Genomic DNA, 17,290 nt, shown 5'->3' on the forward strand with positions numbered 1-17,290 from the left:
TACAGGCATGGGCTACCACACCTGGCTCAGAACCCACATTTCTCATAGTATCAGAGATCCAACATCTGTACAAAAATGAGCCAAGTAGCTACTAAAGCCAGAAGCCACAATATACGCAAAGGCTAGCTAGTCAAACTATGAAAATAAGGACCGTACAGCACAATATCTGATCCCACGTCCTACAACCATTAAGGAAATACAGACTAAGTGTCTGTAAAGTGGAAGACTGGGATGTAGAAGAGTTTAGGGTAAGGGTGTCCTGCCAACATTTACAAACCCTGTTTTTGATGTCTAGAAACAAAGTAACTACTAACTTTCCTAAGCAGTTTTATAACTATCACCTCACTGAACAATAAAAAAAACAAAACAAAACAAAAAAAACCCTATGAGGTGGAATAACATTTTTTACAGATGGAAACAGGCTTAAGGCAGGTAACAGGGTTTGCCTTGGTCACAATATTTTAATTGTCAGGTCAAGGAACGTTGAAGAAATTTACTTCACATCAGTGAGTGTACAGGTGTGTAAGTAAAATGAACCATCTGAAAATATGATGTTCTCTAAAACTTCAAAAACTCATTAGCACATCACTGTAATTGAAATAAAGCCAACTAGAAAATTAGTAAAAATTCAGGGACTAAGTAGCCACCAAGACAGTGCACATAATCTTTGGCAGGATTCCTAGGTCCTCTGAACTAAGGGGTGAAGGTCCCATTGCTACTCTCCCTAAGGAATCATGGGCAGTGGTTTAAAGGGCTCGAACCTAGTCTGTATGTTATAGAAGAGGATAAAAGGGAGCGTAAGTACAGAACTACAGAAAATGGCATCTCCGTTCAGGCCCGCTGTCCCCCAGGGACAGCTGAAACACTACTCTTTTGATCCAGAGGAATGCTGCCTAGTCCCAGGAGGATCTGTTAACCATCCAGACAGATTCTAGCAAAGTGTTTGGTTTAGGAGCAGGGTGTGAGAATGAAAGGCTTGAAGCCTGCTTTTACTACTGACGAGCGCACAGGGAAAGCCAAGGAGAACACGAATCTAACTACTTAAACAGTCAGGGCTGTGCCGTGGACAAGCAGCTCCAGTCACCTATGTGATAAGGGACAGTTAGGACACTGGAGCACCTAAAAGAAGAATGGATGAGATCAAGCCCTGACCACCTGGGTCTGTTTTCAGAATTTAAAATTCTCTGGTCCAAAGCTTTCCTGAGACAGTTTATAGGCAGAAGGCTAGTTCCCAAATAGAGCCACCATAAACAGTTCCATTAAAATGTGCCTTTCTGCCCTTCAGAAATTTCAAAGTCAAAAGTGAAACAAACCCATTTCTAGAAGGCAAGTTTTAGATGATCAATTCTACACAACAATCCAGCCACCACAAATAGAATAAATTACCCCTTAAGACTGGGGGGGGGGGGCAGGTGAAGAGGGCTTATTTCTCTTACAGAGAAAGGCTTACAAGTTCCTAGCACCCACCTTGGGTGGCTTACAAGTTTAACTCCAGCTCCAAGGTATCTGACACCTGTGACCTCTGATGGCACCTGTACTCCTGTACCCCCCACCCCAAACATTTTCTAAAAGATTCAAGCTGAGACACCTTTTATTTTTTTTATTTATTTTTTTTTAAATTTATTTATTATTATATCTAAGTACACTGTAGCTGTCTTCAGACACTCCAGAAGAGGGAGTCAGATCTCATTTCGGGTGGTTGTGAGCCACCATGTGGTTGCTGGGATTTGAACTCTGGACCTTCGGAAGAGCAGTTGGGTGCTCTTACCCACTGAGCCATCTCACCAGCCCCGAGACACCTTTTAAAATGAGAAGATGCTAACATGCCCTCCAAGGCCACTGGTGACTAGGAGTTGTTGGAAGTGAGGGTCACAAGCACAGCAGGACTGGCCTGGGAATTCCAGACCTCAAGTGCAGTCAGTCACAGGAGGACGCCTGTCTGTGCTCTCACCTGTATGTATGCTGACTACTTAATAATTACGGTGTACATTAGGACTTGTGTAGTCAGTTAATGAATGACACACAGTGAGGCTTTTTTCTTCCTTACAGTGAAGAGACGGAGGGCGGGGTTAATGTATGTTCATGTGGGCATGTGCACACATGCAGGCCAGCAGACAACTTTAGCAGTCTTCCTTGACTGCTTCTCTACTTCACTCTCCTGCCCCGGAGACACAGTCTTTCAATCCAGCGGGACTGGCTGGCCAGGGAGCGTTAGGGATCAGCCAGCACTGGGTTGATACAGCTGCTGGGGGTCAGAAAGCAGGTCCACATGCTGTGTGTCACACTTTACCAACAGAGCCACCTCCCCAGCCCAAGAACTTGTTGTACAGTACAGAAAGCAGGCTGGTGTTGAAGAAACATTTCAACTACAGTGTAAAAGAGTGTACACTAGAGAAGTAATTTATAATGAATAACAACAGGGATAAAAATTTTCTATAAGGTAATTTTTCATGTAGTAAGACTGCAATGGTTTTTATAAGCTCCACAGAGCTGTCATTAAGGCTCAAAATTTTGAGGCATTAAAGTAAAAAACGATTTCCATGAATTAATCAATATACTTTTCTGTATTATGAAAGGCATGGGGTAGGGAACATAGTTGGCTGAGTTTTAAATTGTTCCAGTCCAAGTCCAGTGCAGACACAGGCTGCACACAGTCTACACAGGAGCATACAACCCAGAGGTGTATTCTGTAGAAGCTTTTGATTCTATGTTGACATGGTCTCACTTTGCAGTGCAGGCTAATCTCTGACTGGCTATTCATATGCCTCAGCTCTCAAGTACTGGTTATTATGAGTATACAGCACCATGCCTAATAATTCAAAAATTAAAAATATCTTCAGACCTCATTTGCCAAAATTCTACAAAAAAATATAAACAATAAAATCTGATAGGATTTCTTATTCCTTATTTGCTGGAGTCAACAGGGGAGAGCTTCAGTCTTTCCATATTACAGGAAGAACAGGCCTGCCGACTAAGCGCTGACAGGTGTACTCTCTAATTTGTCTCTAAGTAAACAAATGTAAAGAGCCATGTTCTCCTTTACAGAGCCTGAAGGCACCACACTGCAACAACGCTCACCCGTGTGGGTTCAGGGACATGCTAGTTTCCTTCCTGCTCTTTTTTAGTACTGATGTTAACAATTGGTTCCATGAAACAATGCCTTAAATCCCCCCCCCCCAAGAAGGTTCTGTCAATTCACTTGCTGAATATTAAAGAATTAATATCTAAAATGTTCGGAGTCTTATTCACAAGAGTCTCTGAAGAGGCTATTGAAGGGCCTTCAACACAGTTCCATACCCCAAAGCAGCACTATAGGCAGTAACCCACCTAGGAAAACCATCAGTGGGCTGGGGGAAGGGAAGGCAGAAAAGAGTGAAAGCAAAGAAAACCATTGGCATGAAGGCCGGAATGTCTACCAAGAGACCCAAAGTCTCCATCTTACAAGCACAGAACATACTGTGGAATTAACTGTCCCAAGGTCACCATAAACAAAGCACTCCACCCTTTTTAGTTCAGAGAAGATACTATCTAATCTATGGTCAGATAAAATGCACACGGCAAGGTCCAGTGTGGTTTCCACGCCGGCCTGGCCTACACAGCAAGTTCCATATCATCCAAGGCCAGCTACAAACTGAAAGCCTGGCTCAAAGTTACATAATAAACAAATTAGGTAGGTAGGTGGATGGATGGATGGATGGATGGATGGACAGACAGCTAGAATTCCTGATTTAAAAAGAAAAAAAAGAAGAAGGATCTTAGTGAGCAAGAAAAGAAAAGCAACCTCATTTAAAGGACACATCATTAAGCACAAAAGTCAAACAGGAAGAATGGCACCCAACAGAAACGAGCAATACAGTTCCACAGAGAACAACTCAAGGACCAAGTTTGATTTTCTCAGGAAACCCAGGACTGTGTAGAATAACAAAAGCAAAGGGAAAGGGGAGGGGCCACTAAATCCAAACAAAATATCTATAAATGCAAATGAAATTAGAACAAAAAGATGTAGGGTGGCCAAACACCTAGAGCCTTTCTCTGAGTAATCATTTTATCAGAAGCCTATTAATACTTCATAATTGCAACCCAAGAAAGGCCTGTAAAAAAAATTTCTCGATGAGATTCAGGTAGGCAAAGGAGCAACTCTGACCAGGGAAGCCTACTCTGTGGGCTTCTCAGAGTTTTAATCCAGTGCAGAAGTGAGGCTCACCCAGCTCCTCCTGCAGAAACTGCTGCAGAAAATACTTCTAGAAAGGTAGAGCAGTCATGTGAAGACTTTTCACTTCACTCCTGGATCCAAAGGACAATATAGAAGAAAATCCCAAAATGAAATAGGATTTCCTTTAAAGTCTCCAGCAAAATCTACAAAGTCTGTATTCTACTGTATACAGCAGAAGTTTCAAAACAGTTTCTCACCCCCAATTCAAATCAATGGATCAGAATGTGCAACTTATTCCGCAGGCCTATAAGAAAAGGACCTTGAAAGTAACAATAGTCAAAATGTAATCTAAGTCATATGACTTAGTTCAAGAAATAGCACAAAATAGGTACAAAACTAGATGACAATCCAGATCAGTTATACTGGCTGGTTTTGTGTGTCAACTTGTCACAAGCTGCAGCTATCACAGAGAAAGGGGCCTCCCTTGAGGAAATGCCTCCATGAGATCCAACTGTAAGGCATTTTCTCAATTAGTGATCAAGGTGGGGAGGGCTCACTGTGTGTGGTGCCATCCCTAGGCTGGTAGTCTTGGGTTCTCTAAGAAAGCAAGCTAAGCAAGCCAGGGGAAGCAAGCCAGTAAGCAGCACCCTCCATGGCCTCTGCATCAGTTCCTGCTTCCTGACCTGCTTGAGGTCCAGTCCTGATTTCCTTTGGTGATGAACATTGATGTGGAAGTGTAAGCTGAATAAACCGTTTCCTCCCCAGCTGGCTTCTTGGCCATGATGGTTTGTGCAGGAAGAGAAACCCTGACTAAGATACCCATAGTTCTCAACCTGTGAGCTGTGAACCTTTTGAGGGTAAATGAATAAACAGGGGTTGCCCTAAGACTACAGGACCATCTGCATTAGATGTTTACATTATGATTCACAACAGTAGCAAAATTAGTTGTGAAGTAGCAATGAAAAAATTGCATTTAAAGGTTTCAGCATTAGAAAGGTGGAGAATCATTCATCTAGACCAAATACTGACGTTCAGAAGGGTACAGCAGACAGGATCTGTACACAAATGAGTTAGGGATAAGGAGGCACTGGAATCTAAATTAAATGTTTTTAATGATAGAATCAATCACTGACACCAAAATATTGGTTGTAAGGCCAGGAGCTGGAGAGAGGCGGCTCCTCAGTTGAGAGCACTGCTGCTCTTGCAGAGGACCTGGATTCAGTTGTCAGCACCAAATGGTGATTTACAGTCATCCATAACTTTGACTCCAGGGGAGCTGATGCCTTCTGCTCAAATACTCACCTCTGTGGCTGCAGGGCAAAAGCAGCCACACGTTACAGGCAAAATGAACTCACAATAACTCCACTAGGATCATTTTATGAATTTCTTACAGTTCTTTAACATGGCATAAGATACCATTCCTGCCCAATTATTTTGAACTGTAAAAGGACTAGAGATGGTGCAGGTCAACAGAGCACACAGTGGTCTCCTAGAGAGCCTGAGCTCAAATCCAAGCATCCTTTCAGCAGCCCACACCTTGTAACTCTGCCTCCAGCTCCAAGGAACCAGATACTTCAGGCTTCCAGTCACATACAAATACACCCACCCTCTACATAACTACAAATAATAAAACCTTAAAAAACAAAAATGTAAAACTCCTCTTAGGTCTCAATACATACAATAGGCTGTGGCAGGCCAGATTTGGCCTGTCAATCACAGTTTGTTACCTCCTACCTTAAAGAACACCAAACTTCACAAAAATTACCTTCCTTAACACTTTACAATGTTTCAGATATTTTTTTATTCTCAAGCAGCAAGAGGTATGGTGTCAGATGCATGCCCCCCAGTTGTTTGCTCCTAATATATTTCAAGGTAAAATAAAAGACAAAACAAAACAAAAAGCAAACAAACAAAACCCCACCAGGAATGAGGGGTACAACACACAGCGGATACTTCTTTCTGAAGAGCAAAGCACGGTACCTAGACATTTGTCTAAAAGGAGGGGATTAATCACCTGTAGTTTACACACACCCATGACTGACGTGTGCTTTTTGTTTGTTTTAGATTTATTTTAGATTTATTTTATTATTTTATGCGTATAGATGTTTTACCTGTGTGTTGTGTGTGTCTGGTGCCTGCTTAGGTCAAAAGAAGGCATTGATTTCCTGGTACTGGAGTTAACAGTGTGCAACCACATAGGTGCTGCAAATAGAACTCTGGATCTCTACAAAAGCAAGAAGTGCTCTTAATTACTGAGCCAATTCTGTATCCCCGAATAATATGTTCTATATATGCAACCATATGAGATAAATTCTTAAACTTGAGTTAACAAAAAGTATTTATTAACCCAAAGAAAGCTGCAGCCAGGCTATGAGCTGTACCATTTTTTAATCACTTCTTTTTCTGACTTAAATAAGGTCACAATTAAATTACCAGGATACCATTTACTAGCCCACCTTGCGTGCTCCTGAACACCCACAATCTCCACTTCGCTATCTGAAGAGGCGATATTAATTTCTTCGTTAAGTGGTGCACTGCCAACTGATGTCTTGTCACTTGCCAGGAATCCTGGATCCAAATGACCTGAGAGAGACGGGGAGAAAAGAAACAAAACCGTTTGATCTCTTTACACAGGGACAGCTCACTGACAAGTTACCCACCTAGGTTTAAAGCACGTTAGTCACAGCAAAACTGGTATCGTGTCAAATAAGCAGGGGCAGACACAACTCTTGTTATTTTTTGTTTTCTTCCCCTTTTCCACTTTTCATGTGTGTGTGTGTGTGTGTGTGTGTGTGTGTGTGTGTGTGTGTGTGTTGTAGTGTACATGTGTGGGTAGGAATCATCTTTCATCCCTTTTTAACTATATTCTCTCAGACAGGATCAATTCTGAGCTTACTGATGTGGCCAGTCTTACTAGCCAGCTTGTCTCCACCTCCAGGCTGGGATTACAGGCAGCCTGGCATGCCCACCTGGCATTTACATGGGTTTCTGAGCCCCATTCTTCACACTCAGATGGTAGGTGCTTTAATCACTGAGCCATCTCCCCACACTCTGCCATTTGAAAACAAACTGGCTAAAAAAGAAACAGAAAGGGCTGGAGAGTAGCTCAGCAGTCAATGTAAGAGCACGCCAGCTCTTCCCAGGGCTCAAGTTCTGTTCCCAGCACCCACACCAGGCAGCTCCAAGAAATCGGACACTTTCCTCTGGCCTCCACAGGAACCCAAACTCATATATGCACACCCATACCCATGCATATAATTAAAAATAAAACCAGTATCTTTTCAAAAAATATAACATATGGACAAGGCATGTAGCTGTACTTTCAAGAGACTCAAAAGTCTTTTATTCTATACTCTGCTCCTTTGAACAAAAACTAAATACTTTGGGTAGCTATCTATCTATTTATACATAAACTTTGTGTGTGTGTGTGTGTGACACTCATATTTTGCTCTGTGGTGCTTTTTGCATTCAACCCTAGTCCACTTTTAATGACCTGCATAACCACCTAGAGGTCAATGGAGTCTACTGCTTATCCTCATAGAACAAGATTCTAAATCAAAACTCTGCAAAGACATACACAGAATAAAAGTAACCAAATTAATACTATATTTATACCAATATGCTATGTGAGAGACTTAACATGTTTTCCTTCTCAACGAGGGACAGTCTGGGAAAGTCTGATCCCCAAATCCACATAAAAGCGAAGACAGAGGCGGAAGGAGCTTTGGGATTTGCATGACTGGAGCATAAGCTGCACACTGCTGACAACTCTCATTAGACATGAACAAGCCACGAGTGCTACAAACATAACCCTCTTCAATGCTCTGCGACACAAAGGGGTTTTTCACAGGCCTCTCCATAAACTATTCATTACATGGTACCATAAAACGCTTCTAAAGTCATAGAGCTGACAGAAAGGTTAATGGCACAACATCAAATCAAAATACATGCTCTAAAAACAACCCATGTATAAGTTAAAATAATTCAGCTACGTCTCCAGCTTTTATAATTCTAGCTGGCCAGCAGCAAAGGTCAGTGGTAAAAGCATCTATCCTACAAGCTAGACAGCCTGAGTTCAGTCCCCAGAATACAATGGAGGGGGGAATAGACCCCTAAAATTGTTCACACACACACACAATTTATTCCTACAGATTAACACAGCTGCAGTTAACACAAAGTTTCATTTATTCTTTAAGAGATGTTTGCATTTAAATATGCTGCTGGCAAGCCGGGTGGTGATGGTGCACGCCTTTGATCTTAGCACTTGAGGTGGAGGCAAGTGGATCTCTAAATTAGAGACCAGCCTGGTCTACAGAGTGAGTTCTGGGACAACCAGGGCTACACAGAGAAACCCTGTCTTGAAACTCCCCACCCTAACCCCCCAAAAAAGTCACCTATACTTAAATTTTTAATGAAACTTTATACAGATGAGACCAAGGAAAGGCGGACTTGACAGACAGGTCACCCTGCTCCTGTCACTCACTCCAGTACATCTGCAAGCACCACTGAGCAGTCCTGGATTTTCACTCCCATCAACCTCTTCACAGAACCCTTGTGGGGAAACACAGGAAGGAGCCCCAAATCCAAACTTTACAGTGCTTGCATCTTCTAGTCCTGCAACCCCATCTTGGAGAATTCTCTCCAAGAGGAAAAGATCCACATAAGTTAAATATTACAACAGTCAACAATGGGCACTACAGTGCTGACGTGAACTTGGGAACAGATACGCCCAACATTTAAGGTATAATACATACTACTATAAAAATGTAGACAGTAAAGAGAGCTCCAGTTTGATGTTGTTAGTGCTTATTGTTTAATGTTATGTTTACCTACTTCTCTTCTATAAACCTAGGATAGAAAAAAAATCAATAAAATGACTCCTAATGATATTCTGCTATACTCATTGATCAGTACCTAGCCCAATAATCATAAGAGAAACTTCCTCTGGTAGCTGATGGGAGCACATGCAAGCAGATGAAGAGACTCACAGCCAAACATTAGGTGCAGAGAGAACCCAAATTGGAGATCTGCATCAGATCCCTTCATGCTAAACTTGGGGAAGGATTGTAGGAGCCAGAGAGGCCAAGGACAGCAGAAGAATTAACTACAGGAGACCTACAGAATTAACCACACTGGGCTTCTGGGGCCCCAAGACTGCATGTGTTGCACTATGTCATCTGCAAATATATCATGGCTGTTAGCTTGGTGTTTCTGTGGGACTCCTAACAGTGGGAGCTGGGGTGTGTCTGACTCTTGTCTGCCCTTGGGACCCTTTTCCTCCTACTGGGGGGCTTCTCTCAGCCCTGATATGGGGGTTGGTGTCTAATCCTACAGTAATTTGTTATGCTGTGTTCAGTTGATATCCTTGGGAAGCCCACATTTCTCCAAAGAAAATCGAATGAGCAGTGGATCTGGGAGAGAAGCAGGGACTGGAAAGAATGGAGGTCAGGGATGTATTGGATGAGAGAAATTTTTTTTAAAAGACAGACAGAAAAGGAAGTACATGAGAAAAGAGAACACTGGCAAGTTTAAAAGTTGGTGAGCTGGTCAGTAGGTAAAGGCACTTTCTGGCAAGCCTGACTACCCAGGTCTTATCCCTAGGATCTGCATGGTGGGAGGAGAGAACCTACCTCTCCTTCCATCTGTGCACTGCGGTACGCATGTCCACATACATAGAAATTAATAACCAGTGACTGAGACTATACAGTCGGCATGGGCCTGGAACATGGTTTGGATTTCATGTGCTGGTGGCACTGGCAACAGGCACCAATGTTTGAAACCTGTATGCAAATACTCACTATACAGTACCCACTTTTGTTAACTCTAGGACATTATTTAAATGGGACTTGGTTAAGCCTAGCAATAGTAACCCTAGATCCTCATTCTGCCTTAATACTTCGGTATGATCAAGGGTTTTATCCATTTTGCCTTGATGCTTTAGTTATGGCTGTCACCATGCACACTGCTCCAGCTGCATTGTGGGGGAGGAACAGGTTGACCTCTTTCATCTCAAGTTTCAACAAGTCTATAATCAATAACTCAAGTGCATTTTACTGTTTAATTATCTGTGAGCTCCTATAATAAATACATTCATTACTCCCTCCCTTTGGAGTATAGATCTCCAACTGAGAGCAGGGTGGGAAACTGCAGACAACGGAACCAGTTACATGGCTGCATATTTCTAGGGAGATGCAGAATGGGAAATGCTCCCATGATACCGTGGACCAGCTATCTATATGAAAGGAAGTCAAAAGTAGTGTGTGCTGCTGGTGTAGGGAACTCAAAGGAGACAATGAAGGCCGAGGGTACCTGCGTACATAACTTTCAGATATAAGACAGATACAGTTGGAGGTACTGTTCAGAACCTCTTTGACTCAGAGATCTAGAGCAAAACACTGTTAATCCATAGTAGCCCTGAGAGAAGGGTCACCAAAGAGAAAGGAGCACAGAACAGAGTCCCAATGACCACCACTACCTAGGAGATGGCACAAAAAAAGGGAGTCTTTGGGAAAAACAACAACAACAAAAGACAACAAAGACAGGGCTCGGGTAAGAAGTGAGAAGGGGCATGTTCACCTGGGAGCCCCTCCCACTCTTGGGAGTTCTTTCTCAATTTTTCTTAATCTATATTCTCTCTGATGGGGGAAAAATGTGAAAATAAGCAGAAACCTTCAGTCGACAACAAGATAACCTTGGAAAGCAAAGCTTCAGGCATGATGGACCATGCAGCAAAACAGGCTGAGGGCAGTCAAGAACAGACAACCTGCAAAAGGCAGAATACAGAGGAAAGGAGCTAAGACAGTGCTAAGCAAGGGAGCTGTCCCATCGTAAAGATGGGGTACAGCATGTTATATTTAGGGAAAATGGGAGAGACAGAGCAAGTGATAGGAGCTGACATGGGGGGGTGTGGGTAGGAGATGGGGGGCTCATAAGGTAATCGCCCGCCCGAGGGTCAAGGTGAAACATAGTGACCCTTAATGCAGCCATGTGACTTTCTCCAGTTAGGGTTAGCAGTGTAGACACAGGCTAACTGGATTATGCTAGGTGGACATAGCTCAACACTCTACTCAACAGCTCAGGATACTCGCCAGGGAGTCCTGGGGCAAGACCCAAGAAAGTAACAGTAACAAGAGTACAGAAAAGCCCTTAGTGTAAATCTGGAGTGGTCATACATGTCTGTGATCCCAGCCAAAGAAAGGCGGAGTCAGAAAGGATGACACAAAACTGTGACAGAACAAAAGAGGGCCCTGGTTGCAAAAGACAAGAACAGGTAGGTAGGAGGTAGAGAGCACAGCACTGTCATTTATTTCCTCTTTGCCTCCACAGAAAACCTGGACCACACACCCCGGTCCTCTGCTCAGACTCCACTCTTGCTCAGCTGTGTTTGGCTACGCACACTCACCTGCCAACATCTCTGCTGCTGGAATGTCAGCTCAGTGTAAACCACTGAACCCTCCTTCTACTTCCTTATGAGAACTGGCTTTCCTGAATACTGCCCCTGCCCTACTCCTCTGGAAAGGAAATTGCTCCAAGCCCATTTCCCAGTTTGGAGACTGGTCAGTCCCCAACCCTCCAGGACCTGCATCCTGTTTCTCCAGGGATGCTTGCTTCCACTGCCACACACTGACCCCTGACAGGCTCACTCATTCATGAATCATCACTGGTGTAGTCTCTCCACCTGCACATCAGCTCTCATATTCTGCACATAATGCTCACCTGTGTTCACTGCCACATTAAAATAGTGCTGTCTCACTAAGTAAGGAATTGGGCTTTAAGAGCCACTTGTGACAGGCTTATAAGATTCTCAGTCTGTCAAAGTCCCAAAGATAAAGAAGCAAACTGAATTAACCCTAACTTAAAAAGAAAACTTGAAGTCAGTGCTGCTATCAAACTCTCCCCTTTATCATGCAATACTTTAAAAGCTATAATTACTCAAATGCCACACAGCAGAAATGACTAATCTTACTATTTTTTTTTTTAATTTTATTTATTATTTTATGTAAATACACTGTAGCTGTCTTCACACACTCCAGAAGAGGGAGTCAAATCTCGTTACGGATGGTTGCTGGGATTTGAACTCTGGACCTTCGGAAGAGCAGTCGGGTGCTCTTACCCACTGAGCCATCTCACCAGCCCCAATCTTACTATTTCTGTGCCCAATTCTAGCACAAGTCTTCTAAGCTACAATTTAACTTTATGGTAGGAATCTGTGATATATCCATATTCTTGAATATTAATCTTTACTAGGCAGGCCCCTCACCCTGACCCTGTGTTCAAAGCCCCATTAGGGCCAGCAGCATGAACATTATATTAGCTTTTTTTGCTTAAAAAAAAAAAAAGAAAAAGAAAAACAACTGTCACATTTGTTTTTTTAACAATATTTTTAAAACGATAAACCACTAGTATTTCAGATTACTGTAACTTTATAATAAATCTAAAAGCCATAATTTATATACTACTTTCAAATTATTAGACCCAAACAATTTTAACAGTCCAAGTGTGGCCATAAAAATTGCAGTGTTCGCCACATACAATGCCATGTGCCTATAATCCTAGTACTTGGAAGAGGCCGGCAAGAGGATCAAAAATACTGTCTCAAAAACAAACAATCCAAACCTGTAGTCCAAAAACAAGCTACCTGGTAACAAATGCTTACAGTCCTAGTACTTAGGATCTGATGCCCGGGACTCCGAGTGTCAGGCCTCCTGAAATTCAAGAGTATCTCAGACTTCTGCTTCTTGGTACTCCAACTAAAATTGTATTGTTGGGTTGTTTTGTTTTCTGTTTTGTTGTTTTGAAACAGGATGTTACTCTGTACCCCAAGCTGGCCTCAAACTCACAGCAACAGCTTGCAAGCTTACTCAGTCTATCTGAGCACCATAACTACTTAGCACAATGGTGGCGAGCATTCCTGCTGTATGCTATTCACTTATAGTAACAATAGCCCACAGTGAGGCAGATGCTAGTTTCTAGACAGAGAAAACTGAGGCTTTAATAACAGACCTATGGACTCATTCGGTGACTACTGGTCAAAAGCAGCTTACACACTCGGGAAAAGCTAAACATGTAGATCTCTTGCTGACCAGTGTTTGCCCTGATTTCAAATTAGTTTTTAAAACTTGCCTGTCACTCAACTCTTCTGACTAGGTCAAAACTAAAGACATTAAGTGCTGACTATTTATTTACTTACTTACTTACTTGTTTGTCTAGGCTTTTCCAGACAGGTTTTTCTCTTTGTAACAGCCCTGGCTATCCTGGAAATCACTTTGTAGACCAGGCTGGCCTCAAACTTACAGAACTCTGCTTGCGTCTGCCCAATATTTATGTATTTATTTGCTTGTTTGCTTATTTATTTTGGAGTACTATTTACTACAGGAACATCATCTTATTGCTTTGAGAAGGAGGCTAGCTAATCTGTCACCAACGGCTACTCACATGACCCTAAATACATCCAGGCTGTGGACTTGAGCTGAGAGTCTATTATTAAAGTGAACATATGAGCAGTCTGTTCAGTTAACTAGAATTTTCTTTATCTGTGAAACAGGGACACCGGATTTCCACAGAACATTTAACTTACATTCAAAAGTAAAAACAGAGAAAATGCCAAAACTAAACCGACAATCATGACTTCTATTAATATTTTATCATGACTCATAATATTTAGATCCATACAATGGATTCCTACTGTAAAACGTAACACTCAATTTTATTTATTATTCACATAGCTACATTGACAGATCTAAGGAAAAATGACTTTAAAAGAGACTATAAATTGCTTCACAAGAGAATGTTATGGGAGCTACTGATTAGCAGTAACTGTATCCAAAGATTGACCTAAAATAATTTATGACCCAACATGCACACATACTGTATTATAATTTAAATAAATTATACGCATGTGAAAAATGTTAACAGAATCATTTAAAACAGAACTCTAAATGTTCAGTAAGAGAGTAAGTTATGATATACAATAAAATACTAAACAGCAGTGAAAACAAACAACAATGAGCCAGACCCACTTTTAGCAAACACAAAGCCCGTGAAATGTTTAACTAAGAAAACAAAACTTCAAATAACTGTCTGCAAATTGGTAACAATTCTAAAGCAGGTGTGTGAACTAATAACTAATTAACAAATTAAGTACATAAAGAAATATACAGAAATGCCAACATTAAACACAAATTTTAGGGCAGCTTTGAGGGGAACGGAAGTAGCAGAGCTGAAGCCACTTGGGTCCCCTCACACTGTCGGCATACTTAACTTGTTAAAAGGGATGGTGGCAGGCACACAACAATCATGTTTTAAATAAACAAGGTAAAATTTACAGTGAACCCTCCATAGCCAAGACTCCACATTCAGAATTTCCACCAACTACAAATGGAAAATACCGAGGGAGAAAAACTACACTTGAACTAAACATGCTGTCTTTTTGTCAGCATCCCCCAAAGAACAGACAATAAACAATGAGGGCTTGTTAGTAATCCAAGGACAATTGAAAGCAAAAAGATGTGTGTAAATTACATGAAAATATTATTCCATTTTAATTTGTTCTTTCCTACAGACCTGGATTTTTGTCAAACAGAATCTCACTCTGGGCCAAGTTTACATGAATTTACTCTGTAGACTACACTGGCCTTAAACTTCGAGTAACTTTCTTATTTTGGCCTACCAAATGCTGGGATTACTGGCACAGCTCCTATGGCATTTCTGGTTTTGTTTTATAATCCAGAGGTTCTAGAATACATTCCTCACAGGCACATTAAGGTATGATTATGTCTAGATCTGAAAATGTAAATACTATCCTAGACAGAAACTGATAGGTTTTCTGTAGATCAAAATGTTTCCATATGAAGAATCACATGGGAAGCTGGGTGTGGTGATGCATGTCTTCGAATTCGGGAGGCAGAGACAGGTGCATCTCTGTTGAGTTCAAGGCCAGCCTGGTCTCTACAAAGAGAGTTCCAGGTCAACCTAGGCTGTTAGAGAAATCCTGTCTCAAAAAAGATGGGGGGAGATCACATAGGCTAAAGAGACGGCTCAGAGGTTATCAGCATCGGTTCCTCTCTAGAGGACCCAAGTTTGATTCCCAGCTCCCAAACAGTGGGTCACAATTAGCTGAAACACCAGTTCCAGGGAATCTGATGCCATCTTTTGGCACCAGGCCTGTAAATGTTGCACAGACTAACATGCAGGCAAAACATCCATACAAATTTAAAAAAAGAAAAAAAAAAGGAAAGAAAAAGAATAATACCTGGGCTCAAGAGACGGCTCAATGTTTAAGAGTGGTGTAATGTAATGTTTATGTAATGACATAATTAGGAAAGCAAAAAAATAAAACTGAGATGGATGAGATGGAACAGATCACTTCTTCAGCCATCATAAGAATAAAAACAGACTGGCTAGTACATAGAACAGACTAAATCATACAGCTTTGGATATACGTGGCCAGTATCTTTCATTTTAACTATTACTTCTTTTCCAAGTACTGACACGGAATACTAGTAAGTCCTTAAAAGACTTTTTGGGCAAATTACGTATTCAAACACGTAAAAATAAAACTCCAGAAGAAAAACAGCTGATCCAAGACCAAAACTAATTCTAATGCCCAGAGCAGACAGAAAAGTTAATCAGAAGGTCAGTAAGTTATTCTTCAATGTTCATCAAAGATAGCAGTGCAAGAAAGAATTCAGGACAATGACCACTGGCACTGTTTTAATGCAGAAAACGAATATTATAAAACTTCCCATAAAAGTAATACTTTGGCTAAAGATTAAACTACCAAACTAATGCTTTAAACCAATGAACATAATCCTTTGAAAGCAACAAAGAAAACATATACTGAATAAAAAGTTTTTTTAAGGTTTCTTTTCCTTTTATCTTAAACTTATCTAACCCTTTTAAAAAGTTCAAATAAAGCAGAGTATTTGAGAAAGAAGGGAAGGGAAGCTGGAGGCCGGCTGGCTGGGAAGTCTTCTGACAGGCAGTGAGGCTCTAAGTACGGCTTTCAGAATGTCAGAGACCTAAAGTAATAGGACGCAAAACAAGGAGACTCCCTGAAATGACGAGGCAGAAAGTGAAAGAAGGGTTTTAAAAGGGCAAGAGAGAGCTTACTGGGAAGAGGTTAAGAGGGACAGCCCCGCAGATGAAAAAGCATGCGTAGAGGGCGTCCGCAGCCCCTCAGAAGCGGCAAGGCAGCTGTCCAGAGGTAAGGCAGGGGAAGAACTGGCCAAGGAGCCATCTGGGTTGCTTTTCATAAAAGCATCTTTATTCCAAGAGTATGCCTCCTGGAACTTACTATTGCCTACATTTATTTATATATTTTTATTTGCTTCCTTCTAATTAAAAAGTAAAATGACATGCTACTCAAATTGTTACACGTTAGCCCGGACAGTCACAGCCGTTCAATGACAGTTGGTTGTATATGGCCTGCTCTCCTCAGCAGGGTCTACTACCAAAAGAAATGGTTGGTAGGACTCATGCACAATATGTTGTTAGAGAAGGGGGAGGGGAGACCAACCTGCCTCTAGAAGCTCGCTGGTCCTCCAGGTAGCTCCTGTGTTCTGGCCGCCTACTGAATTACTGTGCTCTTGAACTACTGCAGCCGCCAATAAATTGTCCACATTTATCACTTCTGGGTCAGAGCTGGTGTCAGACATATCATAATGAGCTACAACTGGAGGTCCATCTAGGGAGGAAAAAAAATGTATACTTGTATCTAGCTTGTGGGGTAAGAAATACCTCTCCAACTAATTAAGAGCCACTAAATGTCAGTTGCCTTAACTATCACTGCATCTGATTAGAGCTGACTTTACGCATCTAGTATTTTGAACATGATGCTGAAGTAGTAAAGATAACCCAAGTTTACAAAGATGAGGGACACATTTTGGAAAGAGGAAAGGGGTAGTACTTACTATGAGAAACAGAAGACAAGACTGTAGTGAACAATGTAACACTGACTTATTTCTAAACAGCAACAGATTTAGATAAGGTGATGACTCCACAAAGAAAATGGGGGGAAACCACAGTAAACTGTTAAAATCTAACTTAATGGCTTTAGAAAAATGAATCTGTTCGTAGCTAATATTAAAAGCTCCTAGTAGACTTGGAGAGGAAAATCACATGTAAATTTTTTCATTT

General features: G+C 41.5%; 1 protein-coding gene across 7 annotated transcripts in view; it reads right to left on the bottom strand.

Annotated features, from left to right (window-relative positions):
- Positions 1–17,290, bottom strand: part of 8030462N17Rik (RIKEN cDNA 8030462N17 gene) — an 83,003-nt gene that overhangs the window by 4,971 nt on the left and 60,742 nt on the right. For 3 of the 7 annotated variants that reach the window (XM_006526426.2, NM_178670.4, XM_006526428.2), the window contains 2 exons: positions 16,671–16,838; positions 6,610–6,736 (listed from right to left, as the gene is read on the bottom strand). In XM_006526426.2, coding sequence (XP_006526489.1) covers positions 6,610–6,736; positions 16,671–16,838 — 295 coding nt within the window. Of the gene's footprint in view, positions 1–6,264; positions 6,378–6,609; positions 6,737–16,670; positions 16,839–17,290 lie in introns of all 7 variants that reach the window. The other 4 variants (NM_001368759.1, XM_011247069.3, XM_011247067.3 and 1 more) reach the window with 3 other exon arrangements.

Source organism: Mus musculus, chromosome 18, assembly GCF_000001635.26.
Source record: "Mus musculus strain C57BL/6J chromosome 18, GRCm38.p6 C57BL/6J".
Classification (NCBI taxonomy): Eukaryota; Metazoa; Chordata; class Mammalia; order Rodentia; family Muridae; genus Mus; species Mus musculus.